Genomic DNA, 15,025 nt, shown 5'->3' with positions numbered 1-15,025 from the left:
CATTTCAGGAAGGATGGCGTTTTCACAGTGTCGTATCACAACCGTGACACAATTATACGCCTTGGTCCGTACATGATAGGAATCCTGCTAGGATATCTACTCCTACAGACCAACCGTACAGTGCCCAATACCCGTAAGACAAAGGTACGGTAGACATTTATCTAAAAAGTATATGTAAGACAACAAAATGTATTCTTAAGATATTAATGAATTTTGGGTTGTATTATTTTTAGCATAATTACTGTAATGTTATGTAGTTTGTTATCATCACATTGCTGTAGGAAAGTAGGAGGCAGGGAATAGTGGGGAAAATATTTTTCGTACAAAATATGAGACCCGTCTTATCTTTTTACCTACATTCAGAGCAAGAGGAATATTTTGCACTTTGATAATGTAAAGAAATGTAGAAAAATAACACAAATGAACAAAACATATTGTTATCCGTTTTTACATTTTACATCTAGAGTCATTTATTCAATGCTACATGTTTTGATGTAGAGAGTTGTCATCCAGAAGGTTGTTGCTCCCCGCACTAGACATCATTATTTTTTACACATTTTATATCCCCCTCACATGTAACGAAAATCGATCGGAAGACGAGCCTGCGAGCTCAAAATTACGAGGAGGAATGACTCTGATGTCGACGAAGAAATGGCAGAGTTCCCCCTTCCCGCCAGGGTCATGCCTCCTCGTAGTTTAGAGCTCGCAGACTCGTCGTCCGATCGATTTTCGTTACATGTGACGGGGGTATATATACTGTCGACTGGTTCAGTTTACCGCTAAGCATCATCCTACGGTAGCATAATTAATTAGTATCAAAAGCTGGCAGAGGAGTGAAGCCGGCCTAGGAGTGTGTTTTGCTACTGGGGAACCAGGCAAATGGACACCTCTTGGCTGACTACACTCCTTGGCCAGTTTGGCACTATCTTATGCCATTGTAGGATCTGCTTGGAGATTAGCGTTTGTATCACCCTCTTCATAATTCTCTTCTGTTTCAGGTGCTCATGTTACTCGGTTGGATGGTTAGCTGTGCTGTGTGCATCCTCCTCACAATCCCCAAGTACACCTTCGCTACCTACGGCATGGTCCTGCAGTCCGTGGGCTCGGCTAAAGTCAGAACCGCCACTTTTGACAACCCGGGTTGGATGGCATTTTACCGCAGCCTGTTCGCCACCAGTGTGGCCTGGCTTGTGTACGCCTGTAGCGTCGGATATGGAGGTAAGTGTGTGGAAATTTCCTTAGAGCAGAATTTTAAGAACCTTACTAATGCTAGGGTCACATAACTCATAACCGGTTGGGCTGTTTATGAAACGAAAAATAAAAATATATACCTAGAAATAAACAAAAATCATGACCACGACTCTCGAAATCTTACTTTTTTATATTTTGGTCTATTTTACATTATATTTTTCGTTCCCGAAATGCCCAGTCGGGCCCCGGTTTGAAATGTAACCTAGGCATAGGCCCACCCTTATAGCACCCTTCCACAGGCAAGACACTTAGAAGCCTGAAGGCCAACACCTATATAAGACAACAGGGAATGAAATAAGTAACGATAAGAATTGTTATTATACATGAAATAGGGTCTTGAAAATTTATCCAAGACAAACTTATCTTTGTACCAAAACGTCAGGCATTTCATGTTCCACTGTCTTCACAAAAGATAAACCTCCAATAAGGGCCTCGTCATTATGTTTTTACTATCATCATCACCGTAGTTATCTTTATCATCATTATATATCATATCAAAAGCCACATCAAAAGCACTACAAATCTGCAATGTTATTGCCTTTTGCGTTTTAGGTCTCGTGACGGAGTTCCTGTCCTGGAGAGGCTGGGCTCCCCTGAGTCGCCTGAGCTATGCCGCCTACCTCGTACATCCCATAATACTCCACGCCTACACCATGTCCCAGAAGACACTTCTCTTCTTTTCTGTGGCAAACTGGGTAAATTGTTTTACCATCATATTTATTTACATTATCTATCCATTTATTCCAAATTGCATCAAGACATTACCCTGACCTTCGAGGCAGCACTGCTGATGTTTGAGGGTAAATGTGTAAGACAGACAGCATTACAAAGACAATAATGGGAATTTACACATTTCTAACATTTATATACAAGATATGCCTATTAGATATTAGGCCATCTACATAATTTTCTTGAAGAAATATTCAACCACACAGTAACTTGATAAAAAGGTTGGTAAAAAAGTGCGCCATTTATTAGGGTTCGAAACCACGTCGAACAGCCTTCTTAGATCCTAACCCCAGGGCAACTTCGCCACGAAATATCATGATATGGACAAAGCGTGCTAATTAACTTATACGAGGGGCGTTCAATTAGTAATGTCCCTGACCCATTTCCCATAGCAGGAAATTAATGAAACTTGGCACAGTTATTAGTCTTTCTCTTCATAGGAACCACCCAGAGTTATGCATTTCTCCCATCGTTTGATGCAGCTCTGGACACCGTTTTTGTAGGACATCCCAGGTTGGTCCTCCAACAGATGCCTCATCAATGGCAGAAGAGGGACGACCAGGTCTGGGAGCTGTTTCCACAGACTTCCGGCCATGTTTGAATTCAGGATGCCAGCAATTTTACAAGGTCATATGATGGGGCATTATCACCATGAGTTTCTTTCATTTCATGAAAAGTCCCCTTTGGTGTGCGTCCTTTCAAATACAAAAACCGGATCACTGCGCGACACTCAATTGGCTCCATTTCACACCTGGTCCATTTCACACCTGACTCAGTTCAAACACCAATAAATCAGAAACCACAATTAGTTCAGATCTGTTTTTTGCAACATTACCCATAGAGAAATGAATCATCACACATGCAAAATTACATCTATATCAGACAACTGGAAGTGGGTCAGGGGCATCACTTATTGAACGCCCCTCGTAATTTGCAATACAGTTATTATCATGATAATGTTCTAAGTAGTATAAAAAGTCGAGACCTTTTTTCCCCGCAGTGTGTTACCGCCTTTGGTATCATCGTGGTGACGTTTGTCTCTGCCTCTGCTGCTTCGCTCATGGTGGAGATGCCATGCATGGAACTAGAACAGCTCATTCTTGGCAGGGGGAGACAGGGTGGGTCTAAACACAAACCAGTGAAGGAACAGAACGATACAGGTGAGAAAGGAATCTGTTGTATAATGTCACTATAGGATTACATTATTTCATTTCCTTTGGTCTGATAGGGTAAAGTCACTAAAAGTAAATACACTAATACAGGCTTGCGCAAAGCGTCCGCTTTCAGCCCCTCAGTCTTGAAGTCTAACTCTAAGCCTTTCTTTTGGAAAATGAATGTTATCTCATTAATGAGTTGATAAGACGATGCAAAGTGTATTGTAGATCTTTGAATATTGTAAAAATTTGGGTGGACCGGGTACCATTAGTTTGAAAATTGCATTTGCATTTTCTGTATAGAAAACGACTACATGTAGCATGTATCTAATGGTGTTACTTGTGTTTCAGCAGAAGCTGCCCAAGGCGTCAACGAGCTCGAGGTGACCAACAAGGTTATCACCGCTGACACTAAGGAAACCACTGTTAACGGAGAACCTTCAGTGAACAAGAAACAAAACTAATTAACTAATTATGTTAGTTACGTGATCTAAACGGAAGTATGACGTCAGCAACAGGTCAAAGGTCCCTGGCAGTCTTTATCTGCCCCCGTCTCTGTTGATGCCTTTGATGCGCTGCTGTCACCACACATCTGTTTGGTTATCATGACAAAGGCTCCGTCTTATGTGAAGTTGGGGATGGCCAGAGGGCTGGCCGAAAACGTCTTGGTGATATCGCTTTACAATTGTAAACGGAAATAATGTGTTTAAATCTTTTACTATTTGATACCCGTCAAATATGAATCTTCACACGAAATGTAATCTTGTGGTGATTTCACTTTCTGTAACATTGGACAAATGCAAGAGGAGGGTTCACCCTACCCGACACTAAAGAGAACATAGCTGATTGTCTTTATTTAGTTCAAGACTGACATTCATAAGCAAAGGTATTATACTGCCTTAAGATAGAACAACTGGGTGAATACATGTATGTACTCAATACATTAAATTTCAAATTTCTACATAGTCTATAGATTAAAAGCTGTCAAAATCACAGACAGATTTTCCTTTCTTAGCACACAAAGGTAACACTTTGCAAAGTATTGCAACTGCAAATTGCACTGCCCAGATAAGGTTAGTACAGCACGACATGCGCTGGCACGGTCAGTGCTTTCACTTGCCCCTGGCAATTGGGCTTGTTAAATCCTGTGTTAGCAATTTGAATTTACATAGAAATATCTTATCATACAACAAATAACACTGATTTGTACACCTACAGCGAAAACACAGAATCTAGAAAGTATATGTAATGCTAGTTCACAATTATCCATAGGATAACCTGTATCTGCTGTATCTAAAAATCAATTTAGAAAACATTTTCAAAATATTACAGTTTGAAACTGTCCATTGGTTTCATAATCATATCCCTAAATATGCTGCATTTAAACAGATATAGGTTACCCTGAAGATAAAGTTTTAGTAGTGTTATATAGACTGTAAACCACAGATTCATATCTATGAAACTGATAAAACACATATTGTTAAATTTTCTACTCTTTCTGGGGTCCATATGCATTGAGCATAATAGAAAACATTCAGGTAATAAATGATAAATAAATAAGTTTGACACTTAGCAAAAGAAAGGGCAAAGACAGAACTATTAAAGTCAGTTGATTACCCTATTCTAACTTATAGTTTTATCTCAATAACACAATCCTTTAGCTAGAGAAGCTAACTATACTGAGATACTAGAAATATGTATGGCTCTTGAAAAGTATTATAAGAATGTGTACCACTAGTAGCAATAATAACACATGAACAAAATTCTTACCTTTACATTTACTTATATACATGTACATTGTACCTTTAAATGAAAAGTGAAAATGGCTGTTGTATTTGCAAAACAGAAGAATTGTGTGGAATGTTTTTGCCCTGAGCAGTGATTTCTTATCCAAACACATTCTTCCCTTTTAACTTTCCCCACTCCTCTTTCTCGGTAGACTTTATTCTGTCTTCTAGAAGTTTCAGCTCCTTCCTCACGGCTCCCTTCAGGGTGGGGTCCAGCTCCAACACCTTGGAGAAGTCCGCCTGCGCTTCTCTCTCGTTCCAGACGGCCGCGTGGGCTTTCCCACGCCGGAAATATGCTTTAACGTTCCCTGTGGATGACAAAATGGTGCCATGTTAGCAGTATAAGCTCATCTCTGTTGGAATAAAAAAATTATAGCAGTTTGCAATACATATATAGCCTTGACCATATATAGCCATATATAGTCAGTATGCCTCAGTAGGTCATCTGCAGAAACAGCATTGTCTACTAGTTATTTGAAGAAAGTGTTTTGAAATGTCAGGTCACAAAACTTTCACAGTCTGGAGGTATTTTGAAGTTGAATTTGTAAAATTTGGTGTGCTTTAAAACACAGTTCACTTATTTTCTTGAACTGTGCACACCAAATCTTAGGCTGGCCAGAAATTTAATGTGACATATTACAATACAGTTGAACAAAGTAAACTGAAATGCATGAGGACACTTGTCTTTCAATGACAAACTTGAATGTTGTGCATAATAGATACATTTATTCTTTATTGGATAGGGCAAGCAGTGTTTTCACTTCAATAGGAAGCAGACTGAATAAAAGTTCTAACTGGAAGCTATGTAATTCCACTGCCCACCCCAAAAAAGTCTAGGGTAGGTAGGGAAACAGGAAACACAACATTTTTTTCCCTAGGCCTAAGGTTGAACATACCCTCATCTCTGTTGATGACAGCTGTGGTGTGTTCTATAACAGGGTAGTAATCCCCGAGGATCAGTTTACACTGGGAGTAGTTCAGGAGGAGCGGGACTTTCCGGGAGTCCAGACCGACCCACTCCTCGTCTCCGGGCTTCTCACGGATCAGCAGCTGCTCGATGCAGCCCAGCGCCTCCGCGTACTTGTCGGCAGCTTGGTGGAACTGTTTCAATCTGTACAGGTTATTCCCTGGGGACAAAAATTGTGAAGAAACAACTTAGTGTAAGATTGTACAACTTAAAAAAATGTACTAGTCAGCAGCTTGGTGGAAATGTTTCAATCTGTACAGGTTGTTCCCTGGGGAAAAAATATGAAGAAAAGACTTAGTGTAAGGCAAATATACAAAAGTAACGGTCTCCTCTGTCAGCACTGGAACACCAGTGCTGAAGTGGTCGTCAGCACTGGAAGTCCAGTGCTGAGCCGCCGTCAGCACTGGAAATCCAGTGCTGAGGCAGCTTCAGCACTGAATGTCCTCCTGTCAGCACTGGAAATCCAGTGCTGAGGACGTTTCAGCTCTGGAAATCCAGTGCTGAGGACGTTTCAGCATTGGAAATCCAGTGCTGAGGACGTTTCAGCTCTAGAAATCCAGTGCTGAGGACGTTTCAGCACTGGAAATCCAGTGCTGAGGACGTTTCAGCTCTGGAAATCCAGTGCTGAGGACGTTTCAGCACTGGAAATCCAGTGCTGAGGACGTTTCAGCTCTGGAAATCCAGTGCTGACAAATATTCCGCACTGGAAACCGAGTGCTGAAGCCGCCGACTCTAGCGACACGACTCAAGGCGGCATGAGCTGCTGTTTACAATTATAATGAAAATAACCTGTCTAAAACGTCTTCAATCACGTTAGTAACTTGTCAAAACAACTGTGGTAACGTTATATACATAGATATCTACCGCAGCTCGAGCCGTATTCATGGTCCATTACTCATTCACCTCACATGTAACGCCATCATCTAACATTTAATTTTCTTGGCCAAAAGGTCATTGGAAGGTCCCAATTTAGTTACAACAAGAGGAACCGCACTTGTAGTGTTGACTATAAACCGTGAGCTGCACGGACGACTGAGCCTACCAAAGAAACTGCCAAACACACACACACTGCCAAACACACGCACGCACACAATAAAACAACAAGAGCAACTTCAAGTGACGTTATATTATTTGTACCAAACTTTTTTTCACGTAATGTGCCTAAACTATATCTCTTCTTTCCCTATACAATTATTCAATTGTTTGAAAAATGTATAAAGGGAGCCTGATGAAGTTGGTGAAAAGAACTACTAAAAACGTAATAAAGTCGGGACAAAACGGCAACGGTAAATTGATACAGTTCTCTACAAAATTTGGGTCCAATCACTAGCAGAAATATATACGTAGTAGTGGTAGTACATCAATGGGTAGCGATTGATACATAGCTAGGGTACATTCTGGTACAAAATGTAAATCGACAGCTGTATTATACGGTCAAAATCTCTAATCTAACTAAGATTTCTGCGTAGTACATCAGAAAAAAAAGTACAAAAGACAAAAATTTAAAAGGACATAAATGGCACCGCGGTAAACATTCCAAATCAACAAATTATTTCGTGAAATACGAAGATGCATGGAAATGTCAGACTACAACTGTAAGTTGAAACATAAAGGTTTGAAGCTTGTCGTATTGCCTTTTTATCGGCGCCGCTATGCCTTCGGACATAATAAAACAAGAGCAACTTACCAAGCAAATGACGTTATATTATTTGTTCCAAACTTTTGTCACGTAATGGTACAAGTTGTGCCTGAACTGTATCTCTTTCTTTATTCAATTGTTTGAAAAATGTATACAGTCGATGAAAAGAACTACTAAAAACGCAAAATCTCTAATCTAAGGAACAAAACATATTTATACGTAGTGCATCAGAAAAAAAATATATACAGACTGAGAAAAAAATTACCTAAATGGCACCCCGGTAAAAATTCAAAATGAACAAATCATTTCGTGAATACATGGAACTATCAGACTACAACTACATACACGGAGATACATGGAAATGTTACACTACAACTGCCAGGTGAAACATAAAGGATTGAGACTTATATTGTTTTGCCATTTTATCAGCGCCGTTTTCTCTTTGGCAGGGGACCACATTCATAGCACACAAACAAGGTAACAAGTCGAAAGGAAATAACTCAGCCGTACGGACCGCATGCTACGAATGAATATTACGTTCAGCACTGGAACGTTCCAGTGCTTTATAATCGTCAGCACTGGAAGCCCAGAGCTGAAGTTTTTTCAGCACTGGTTTTCCAGTGCTGAAAAGTTCCCGAGCACTGGAAAATCCAGTGCGGAACCCGTTACTTTTGTATATCAGCACTCGGTTCCAGTGCTGACGGCGGTTTCAGCACTGGGTAACCAGTGCCGAATGACCTTTGAACTGGCTCGCCGCCTCTCCGACGCGAGTTCAGCACTGGTACCCGAGTGCTGACGGCAGTTCAGCACTGGAAAACCAGTGCTCGGAAAAGTTCAGCACTGGAAAACCAGTGCTCGGAAAAGTTCAGCACTGGAATTCCAGTGCTGAGGGAGCTTCAGCACTGCAACAAGGCCGTTCAGCACTGGAAAACCAGTGCTGACGTTTCTTCAGCACTGGAAAACCAGTGCTGAGGCCGATTCGACCCATTGATTCAGCACTGGAACACCAGTGCGGAACCCGTTACTTTTGTATACTTGCTAGTGTAAGACTGTACAACACCAAAAAAATGTACTTGTCAGCAGCCTGGTGGAACTGTTTCAATCTGTACAGGTTGTTCCCTGTGGAAAAAAAATTTTGAAGAAACGACTTAGTGTAAGATTGTACAACTTAAAAAAAATGTACTAGTCAGCAGCTTGGTGGAACTGTTTCAATCTGTACAGGTTGTTCCCTGGGGAAAAAAGAAAGATCATAGAGATCTTTATTTGCATGTTCCTGCCCACATGGGCTAAATGCAGTGATTCAATAGTATTGCATGGGATACTAAAGACTATATACTATTATTAATAGGTAGTGCTACAATCAAACAATTGGATAAAACTATCTAGAGCTATGCTATTACTAAAACTATTGTTTGCCTATTCCCTCTTTTTAAAACAAGTATATACGAACTCACAGAGTTTTTGTTGTAAAAAGATAATAAATATAATGATTTAAGGTGGCATCTCATTGTACTTGGGGCACCGGTGTGGCACTGCAGGGTTCATTCACTGCGGCACTGCTTTGTTACTTTCGTGATTTTAAATAATCTACATATTGCGTAATACGTAAAAGTATGACTTATAAGACAACAAAATACAGAAAACGGCAGAAAATTTGTTCTTCATTTCTGAAATTCGTTGACTCATCTACGAACCCCGCAGTGCCGCACTGGTGCTGCAAATGCAGTGAGAGTCCACCTTTAGTGAAAGACTTCATAACACTCCCCCCCCCCCCTCAAAAAAAAATTAGGCCATACCAGGCAAGGACATGCCTGAACAACCACATGAGAAAGGACAAACAAGCAAAAAACAAACAAACAAACCTTCCTCCTGCAGCCGAGGTAGAGCTGCCTTTTTCTCCTCTGGTGTCATCTGCCACGCCTCCTGGCTGTACTCTCCCTTCTTTTCCACCTAAACAAACAAACAGACATATCTAAGTCTGAAAATAAATTGGCCCCTGCAGATTCAAAAATGCCCTTAGGAGGACACAACTTACAGTACTTGGGCAAAATCTAGACACGGTTTTTCCCGATATCGGCGAGCCGACAACCTCTCGCCGACAGCTTTTTTTCAGCGTCTAGATGGAACTGCAATATCGCCATAAAGATATCGGCAGAATTTCTCCCGAAAGGTCTGGAGCATTCATACGATAGCTTAGCAGGGGTCCCCGACAGCTTCCGTGCGTGTGTAGATGTGTCCCGACTTCTGGAGGGCTTAGTAGCATATAACGCGGGCTCATTAGGCCATATAGCTGTTTATGACTGCAAGCGCCACTGGTGTCCCGTGGCCAACGTTCCAGATCCCTCCCGACATATCCACAGATATCGGCAAAAACTGTGTATAGATTGGGCCTTACTCTCTGCTGCAAAAGATATCAACCACTTAAATATCAAGCCCATTGCATCTCCAGAACTCAAAATATCAAAACTACAAGTTCTGCTGGAGAAATTCAGCCACTTTGGCTGCCATGCTTGAAACGTTTGAAACAATGTTGTTTGAATTCTTAAATAAACCGTTAAAGAATTAACTTCAACATGAAATGAAAGCTTTTGATATTCTGGCTATGATATGATACACAGTAAACAGCCAACCTTGAGCAGCTCTATGATGAAAGCCAGGGGCTGGGGTTGTCTAACCAGCTCGTCCAAGTCTGCGTACCCCAGGCTGTTGTCGGACGCCATGCCGCAGCAGTGGCGAGGGTGCTCCTGCTTCCCCTGTCGGATGTCCCGCAGACTCTTGGCCACGATGGGGTACTGAGCAACCACCTGGTACGGAAAGGCCGTCATAGTGTAATAGTAGCAGAGTTGGACAAGTTTTCTAAAATGCACTTTTCCCATTGGGCAAGCACATCTAAAATTTACTTGCGCAAACGAACCTTTCACTTGCCCAAAATTCAAATGTCGCTTATATATACATTTTCAATTCGAGCAATGGAATTCTTATTTTTGCCTCTATTTTTCTATGTTGACCATTGCTTGATGCTATGAAAAGTTACAATCAAAACCTCATTCAATGGAAAAGTCTTACTTGTCTTACTATTGGGCAAGTCGGGTACTAGTAGGTCATACACTAGCCCAATCAGCACTTTCACTTGCAATTTGAAACAACAACACTATCTTTCTTGCTAATCTGTTGACTTACCCTTGGCTCACACACGAACTCTGCCACCTCGCCCACCCGCATGCTCATCAGACATTTCTCCCAAATCTCCAGTTTGAACTTCTTGCCGAAGATGAGCTCCATGGGTTTCTCCTGGGACCGGCTGTCGTCCAGAACTGTCGGCGGCTCGTCCAGCTTACACGTCTCGTAGTGGAACACGGCCTAGGAGGAATATAAGATCAATATTGTGAGATCGCGTGGCGTAATTGGCAGCACGTTGGGCTTAGGCCCAAGAGGTCCCATGTTCAAACCCTGCTGTGTCATCAATCGCGTGCCCTTGGGTAAGGCACTAATACAACGTTCCCCACTTCACTCAGATGAAAATGAGTACCTAGCTTCGTCCCTCGGATAGCAGACTGTGAATAATAATCAATATAATGATCACTGGCACTAAAGGAATAAATAAATAAATAACGTTAATGAAATAATAAGATGATTGTGAAGTAAATGTGCCAGACACTAGTAGCACGTACTTATTGACAAGCAACTACATATAATTTTGAAAATCGTCAGACATTTCAAGTCATGTCCCCTTCCCCCCTCCTTTTTTTAGGGGAGCGGGGCTATCAAAGGCTTCCATAATTTATAGTACTAAAGTACTACAAGTACAAGCTTAGTCTATGCAACTTTAATTTAGTGTGTCTTTACTGTTTTGGATTGTATATCTAAGATACTAACAATAGTTCAAATTTCATATATGACACCTTTCCGTACATAATTGTAGCTTCTTCAATTGTCTCATCAAGTATAAATTTTGACAACAGACACACAGACTAAACGCCCCCCTCCCCCTTATGATACGAAGCGAAATATGTCGTCTCCAAAGCCGAGTCTTCCTGCCAAGAGCTGAATGCTTTAAGAAGATGGGACAACGTAATTTCCTTACCTTCGCCAAAAAATATGTCGCGCAATTAGTTCTCATCCCAGGTAAGAACAGGTAAGCGATTTGCAGAGAATCGAACGGGGTGAGACTGTTCACGCAGTGAAGGAAATCGATCTGGTGCGATTCTCTTCACTTGAATGCGGAGCGCGCACGGCGATGGTGAGCCTATACTATCGTGCGAGACTATTCCCCTGGTGATGAAACGCGCACCACCGCGATTCTCATCGCTTGAAGGCGGAGCGCGCACGGCGATCGTGAGCCAATACTATACTACCGACCTACTGCTCATCCTACCGGATTATATGTAACAGTTATTGCTCATTTGTCAGCACATATATATATTATACTTCCCGGCATGTACGCCTTTCCGAAATTACGCACCAGTAACGTACCCAGCGGAGGGAGGGGGCAAATGTATTGTACATGTAAGTTAAGTAACGTTACTAGGATTGAGCAAGGCACAAACAACGCACTCACGATACTGAGATGCACTTACAAACCTTTATTCAACATTTGTATCATAATCAAGAATGAAAAAGGACATGAAGTTAAATCAATAGTATTGTTTTCTTTTTCTGCAGGTACAAATGGAACGTCGACAGTTTCGATCTAACTCTGAGCAGCGCTAAAGTGAAATGAAGATGAAATGTACATGAACTTACAGGCTGGCGCTGGCCGAACGAGCGACGTGCAGCTAATACTAGTATTCAGATGTATGTATGTACAAGTATTACACGATGGAATGAATATGTACAAATATTACACGATGGAATAAAGATGTACGCAGGTCGAGATATCGTACAGAGTCTAAATTCTACATGGAAACAAACTACGCTACTCGGACAAAGAAAAACATGGCCGTCCTGACATGATGACGCTAAACCGTCATGCACTGCGGATCAGTTAGCTTTGGAGGCACATTTGAATGTAAAAAATAATAAACCTTCAAGAACTGTTAAGAATCTTACGGATACATTTACACTGTCATATGATTTGTCACAATTTCTTATCGTAGCAGACCGATATACCGTACATAAGCATCTAAATTCTACGTGGAAACATTAACTACGCTACTCGGACAAAGAAAAACATGGCGTCTTGGCATGGTGACGCTAAACCGTCATGCACTGCGGATCAAGCTTTGGCGGCATATTCAAATAAAAAAAATAAATTACGATGCACCTAAATGTTCTGTGGGTCAAGATTTGGCGGTATATTCAAATGTAAAAAATAAATTACGATGGACCTAAATGTACTGTGGATCAAGTTTTGGTGGTGTCAAAAATAAATCACGATGCACCTGATGGACACCGGCTGCCTCGACCTCTGCCGGTTCAGTTTCCGTGGTTGTCTGTTCCTCTGTCTGTTCTTGTACTAGTAGTGAGAAGTTCAACCGCGTGTCATCTGAGGCGTGCTGGTCGACAGGTGTCTGGGGTACCGGTGGTTGCGTGAGTGCTGGCTGTCTGGGCGCCGCAGCTGCAGTAGCGGCCTGTTTGTAGTATGTTGCTGGATCTTCTCCAACATGAAGCAGTATGTTGGTGAGGACGCGTGGGCAGGCGCCATTTGTCTTCGGGAGTTGATTTTTGTTAATTTTATCCACTAGATTGTAATCGCTAAACCCTAGACTTGTTTAATTCCACACAATTGATGTTTCATTCTTTGGCTTTATTGACGATTTTTTCATCATATTTCTTTCGTAATTAACCATTGCTAATTTTTGTCTTTACTTTTCTTTTCAGCGTTTTCTTTCAGGTACAAAACAAAGAGAAGCCGGGCAACATACTGCAAAGGACGCCGGGATAGCGTGGGCAGACGCCATTTTGTTATCCGACAATTTCGTAGCGATTTTGTAAATTTGTACATACTAATCTGTAAATACTTCGGTAAATACTGCGGCATGTAGTGTAAGCTTTGAATACATACGATACTTGTTGGTCTACGTTTTGTACGCTCGTTTGATTTAATTATAAAATAGCAAACGCTCGATTTGTTTTCATGACTTTAATGAGAATGATATACTGTAGTGTAGCGTCACATCACGGCCCATGTTCTAAATTTTGTACGAAGTTTGTAAACGTTGTGTGAGTTGTAAGGGTGAGTAGTTTTGTACATCGTAGCGTAAACTCTGAATACATAGGTAGGATGTATTTGTATATATTTCATGTAAGGTTATGAATTTGCAGTGGTATAATGTAAGTCTGTTTTGTAGAAGGTTATAGTAGGAAATAAATAACGATGTTCGGGTGTTACGTGAGCTATTTGTCTCTGATTTGTTGCTGACTTACGTGATTAGTAACGTTACTACATTCCCGGCAAAGGGTTAAATGTCAACCCAGAGATAAGTAACAGTTATTCAGAGTGAGTCTTACTATACGTTATCGACAAGTATCGCTGTCAAAAGTGTGTCAGCACCCGTACCCGACGTCTTTCAAAATAGCGGGCGTTCGCGCGGCGCCTTCAAGTGAAGATATTCGACCGTTTAATTTGCCGGTAGTATTGGCTCACGATCGCCGTGCGCGCTCCGCCTTCAAGTGATGAGAATCGCGCTGGTGCGCGTTTCATCACCAGGGGAATAGTCTCGCACGATAGTATAGGCTCACCATCGCCGTGCGCGCTCCGCATTCAAGTGAAGAGAATCGCACCAGATCGATTTCCTTCACTGCGTGAACAGTCTCACCCCGTTCGATTCTCTGCAAATCGCTTACCGGAACCTAGCTCCTCATCCAGTATTTGATACCAAAACAGACACACAGACTAACCGCCCCCCTCCCCCTTTTGATACGAAGCGAAATATGTCGTCTCCAAAGCCGAGTCTTCCTGCCAAGAGCTGAATGCTTTTAAGAAGATGGGACAACGTAATTTCCTTACCTTCGCCAAAAAATATGTCGCGCAATTAGTTCTCATCCAGTATTTGATACCAAAACAGACACACAGACTAACCGCCCCCTCCCCCTTATGATACCAAGCGAAATGTCGTCTCTCCAAAGCCGAGTCTTCCTGCTAAGAGCTGAATGCTTTAAGAACATGGGACAACGTAATTTCCTTACCTTGGTGCCTTCCTGGTAGTCCACCACATCGCCTGTACCGGCGTACAGAACGCGTTTCTTCACTCCTGGCTCCCACATCGACATCTTTGTTTCTTTACAGCGCTAGCGCTGTTCTGACGTCACCAAACGCATTGAACCAGCGCCACCTGTGGGAAGGAATTAGAAGTGCAGCCGACAGACTGCTGTGACAGGCACGACGTTGTTTAAAGTCTCAAAGCAGACGTGTCAGCTGGATAAAAAAAGAAGAAATAAGCCTAATAGGTACAAAAAAATTGCCTTAGGATTTCAGTCAGTCTTTCGCAGTCTATCCAGCTATCACGTCTGCCGGCCGGTCAGTTCACCCCTAGGCCAATTAACTCAGGACTACTAG

At 41.8% G+C, this 15,025-nt stretch overlaps 2 protein-coding genes across 2 annotated transcripts; one reads left to right on the top strand and one right to left on the bottom strand.

The window, feature by feature from the left end:
- Positions 1-6: 6 nt before the first annotated feature.
- On the top strand, positions 7-3,183 carry LOC118425814 (O-acyltransferase like protein-like). Its single transcript, XM_035834911.1, has 4 exons — positions 7-144; positions 999-1,218; positions 1,804-1,946; positions 2,981-3,183. Exons 1-4 carry the CDS (start codon positions 73-75, stop codon positions 3,173-3,175), a joined length of 630 nt encoding a protein of 209 aa, XP_035690804.1. The 5' UTR covers positions 7-72; the 3' UTR covers positions 3,176-3,183.
- A 779-nt stretch (positions 3,184-3,962) lies between these two features.
- On the bottom strand, positions 3,963-14,774 carry LOC118426074 (AH receptor-interacting protein-like). The gene is made up of 6 exons (XM_035835333.1): positions 14,656-14,774; positions 10,708-10,887; positions 10,158-10,331; positions 9,390-9,477; positions 5,818-6,048; positions 3,963-5,229 (listed from the first exon to the last, which is right to left on the bottom strand). Exons 1-6 carry the CDS (start codon positions 14,737-14,739, stop codon positions 5,021-5,023), a joined length of 966 nt encoding a protein of 321 aa, XP_035691226.1. The 5' UTR covers positions 14,740-14,774; the 3' UTR covers positions 3,963-5,020.
- Between the last annotated feature and the right edge of the window lie 251 nt (positions 14,775-15,025).

Source organism: Branchiostoma floridae, chromosome 11, assembly GCF_000003815.2.
Source record: "Branchiostoma floridae strain S238N-H82 chromosome 11, Bfl_VNyyK, whole genome shotgun sequence".
NCBI lineage: Eukaryota > Metazoa > Chordata > Leptocardii > Amphioxiformes > Branchiostomatidae > Branchiostoma > Branchiostoma floridae.
Note: the sequence above shows the minus strand (reverse complement) of the source record. Positions and strands in the feature narration are given on the sequence as shown.

Excerpts from the sequence above, each read along its gene's own strand:
- LOC118425814 (XM_035834911.1), top strand. The coding sequence starts at position 73 with ATGATAGGAATCCTGCTAGGATATCTACTCCTACAGACCAACCGTACA. Across the intron at positions 145-998 it reads CCAATACCCGTAAGACAAAG|GTGCTCATGTTACTCGGTTG; the intron begins GTACGGTAGACA and ends CTTCTGTTTCAG. Across the intron at positions 1,947-2,980 it reads TCTTTTCTGTGGCAAACTGG|TGTGTTACCGCCTTTGGTAT; the intron begins GTAAATTGTTTT and ends TTTTCCCCGCAG.
- LOC118426074 (XM_035835333.1), bottom strand. The coding sequence starts at position 14,739 with ATGTCGATGTGGGAGCCAGGAGTGAAGAAACGCGTTCTGTACGCCGGT. Across the intron at positions 10,332-10,707 it reads AGTTCGTGTGTGAGCCAAGG|GTGGTTGCTCAGTACCCCAT; the intron begins GTAAGTCAACAG and ends TTTCCGTACCAG. Across the intron at positions 9,478-10,157 it reads TCATCATAGAGCTGCTCAAG|GTGGAAAAGAAGGGAGAGTA; the intron begins GTTGGCTGTTTA and ends TTGTTTGTTTAG.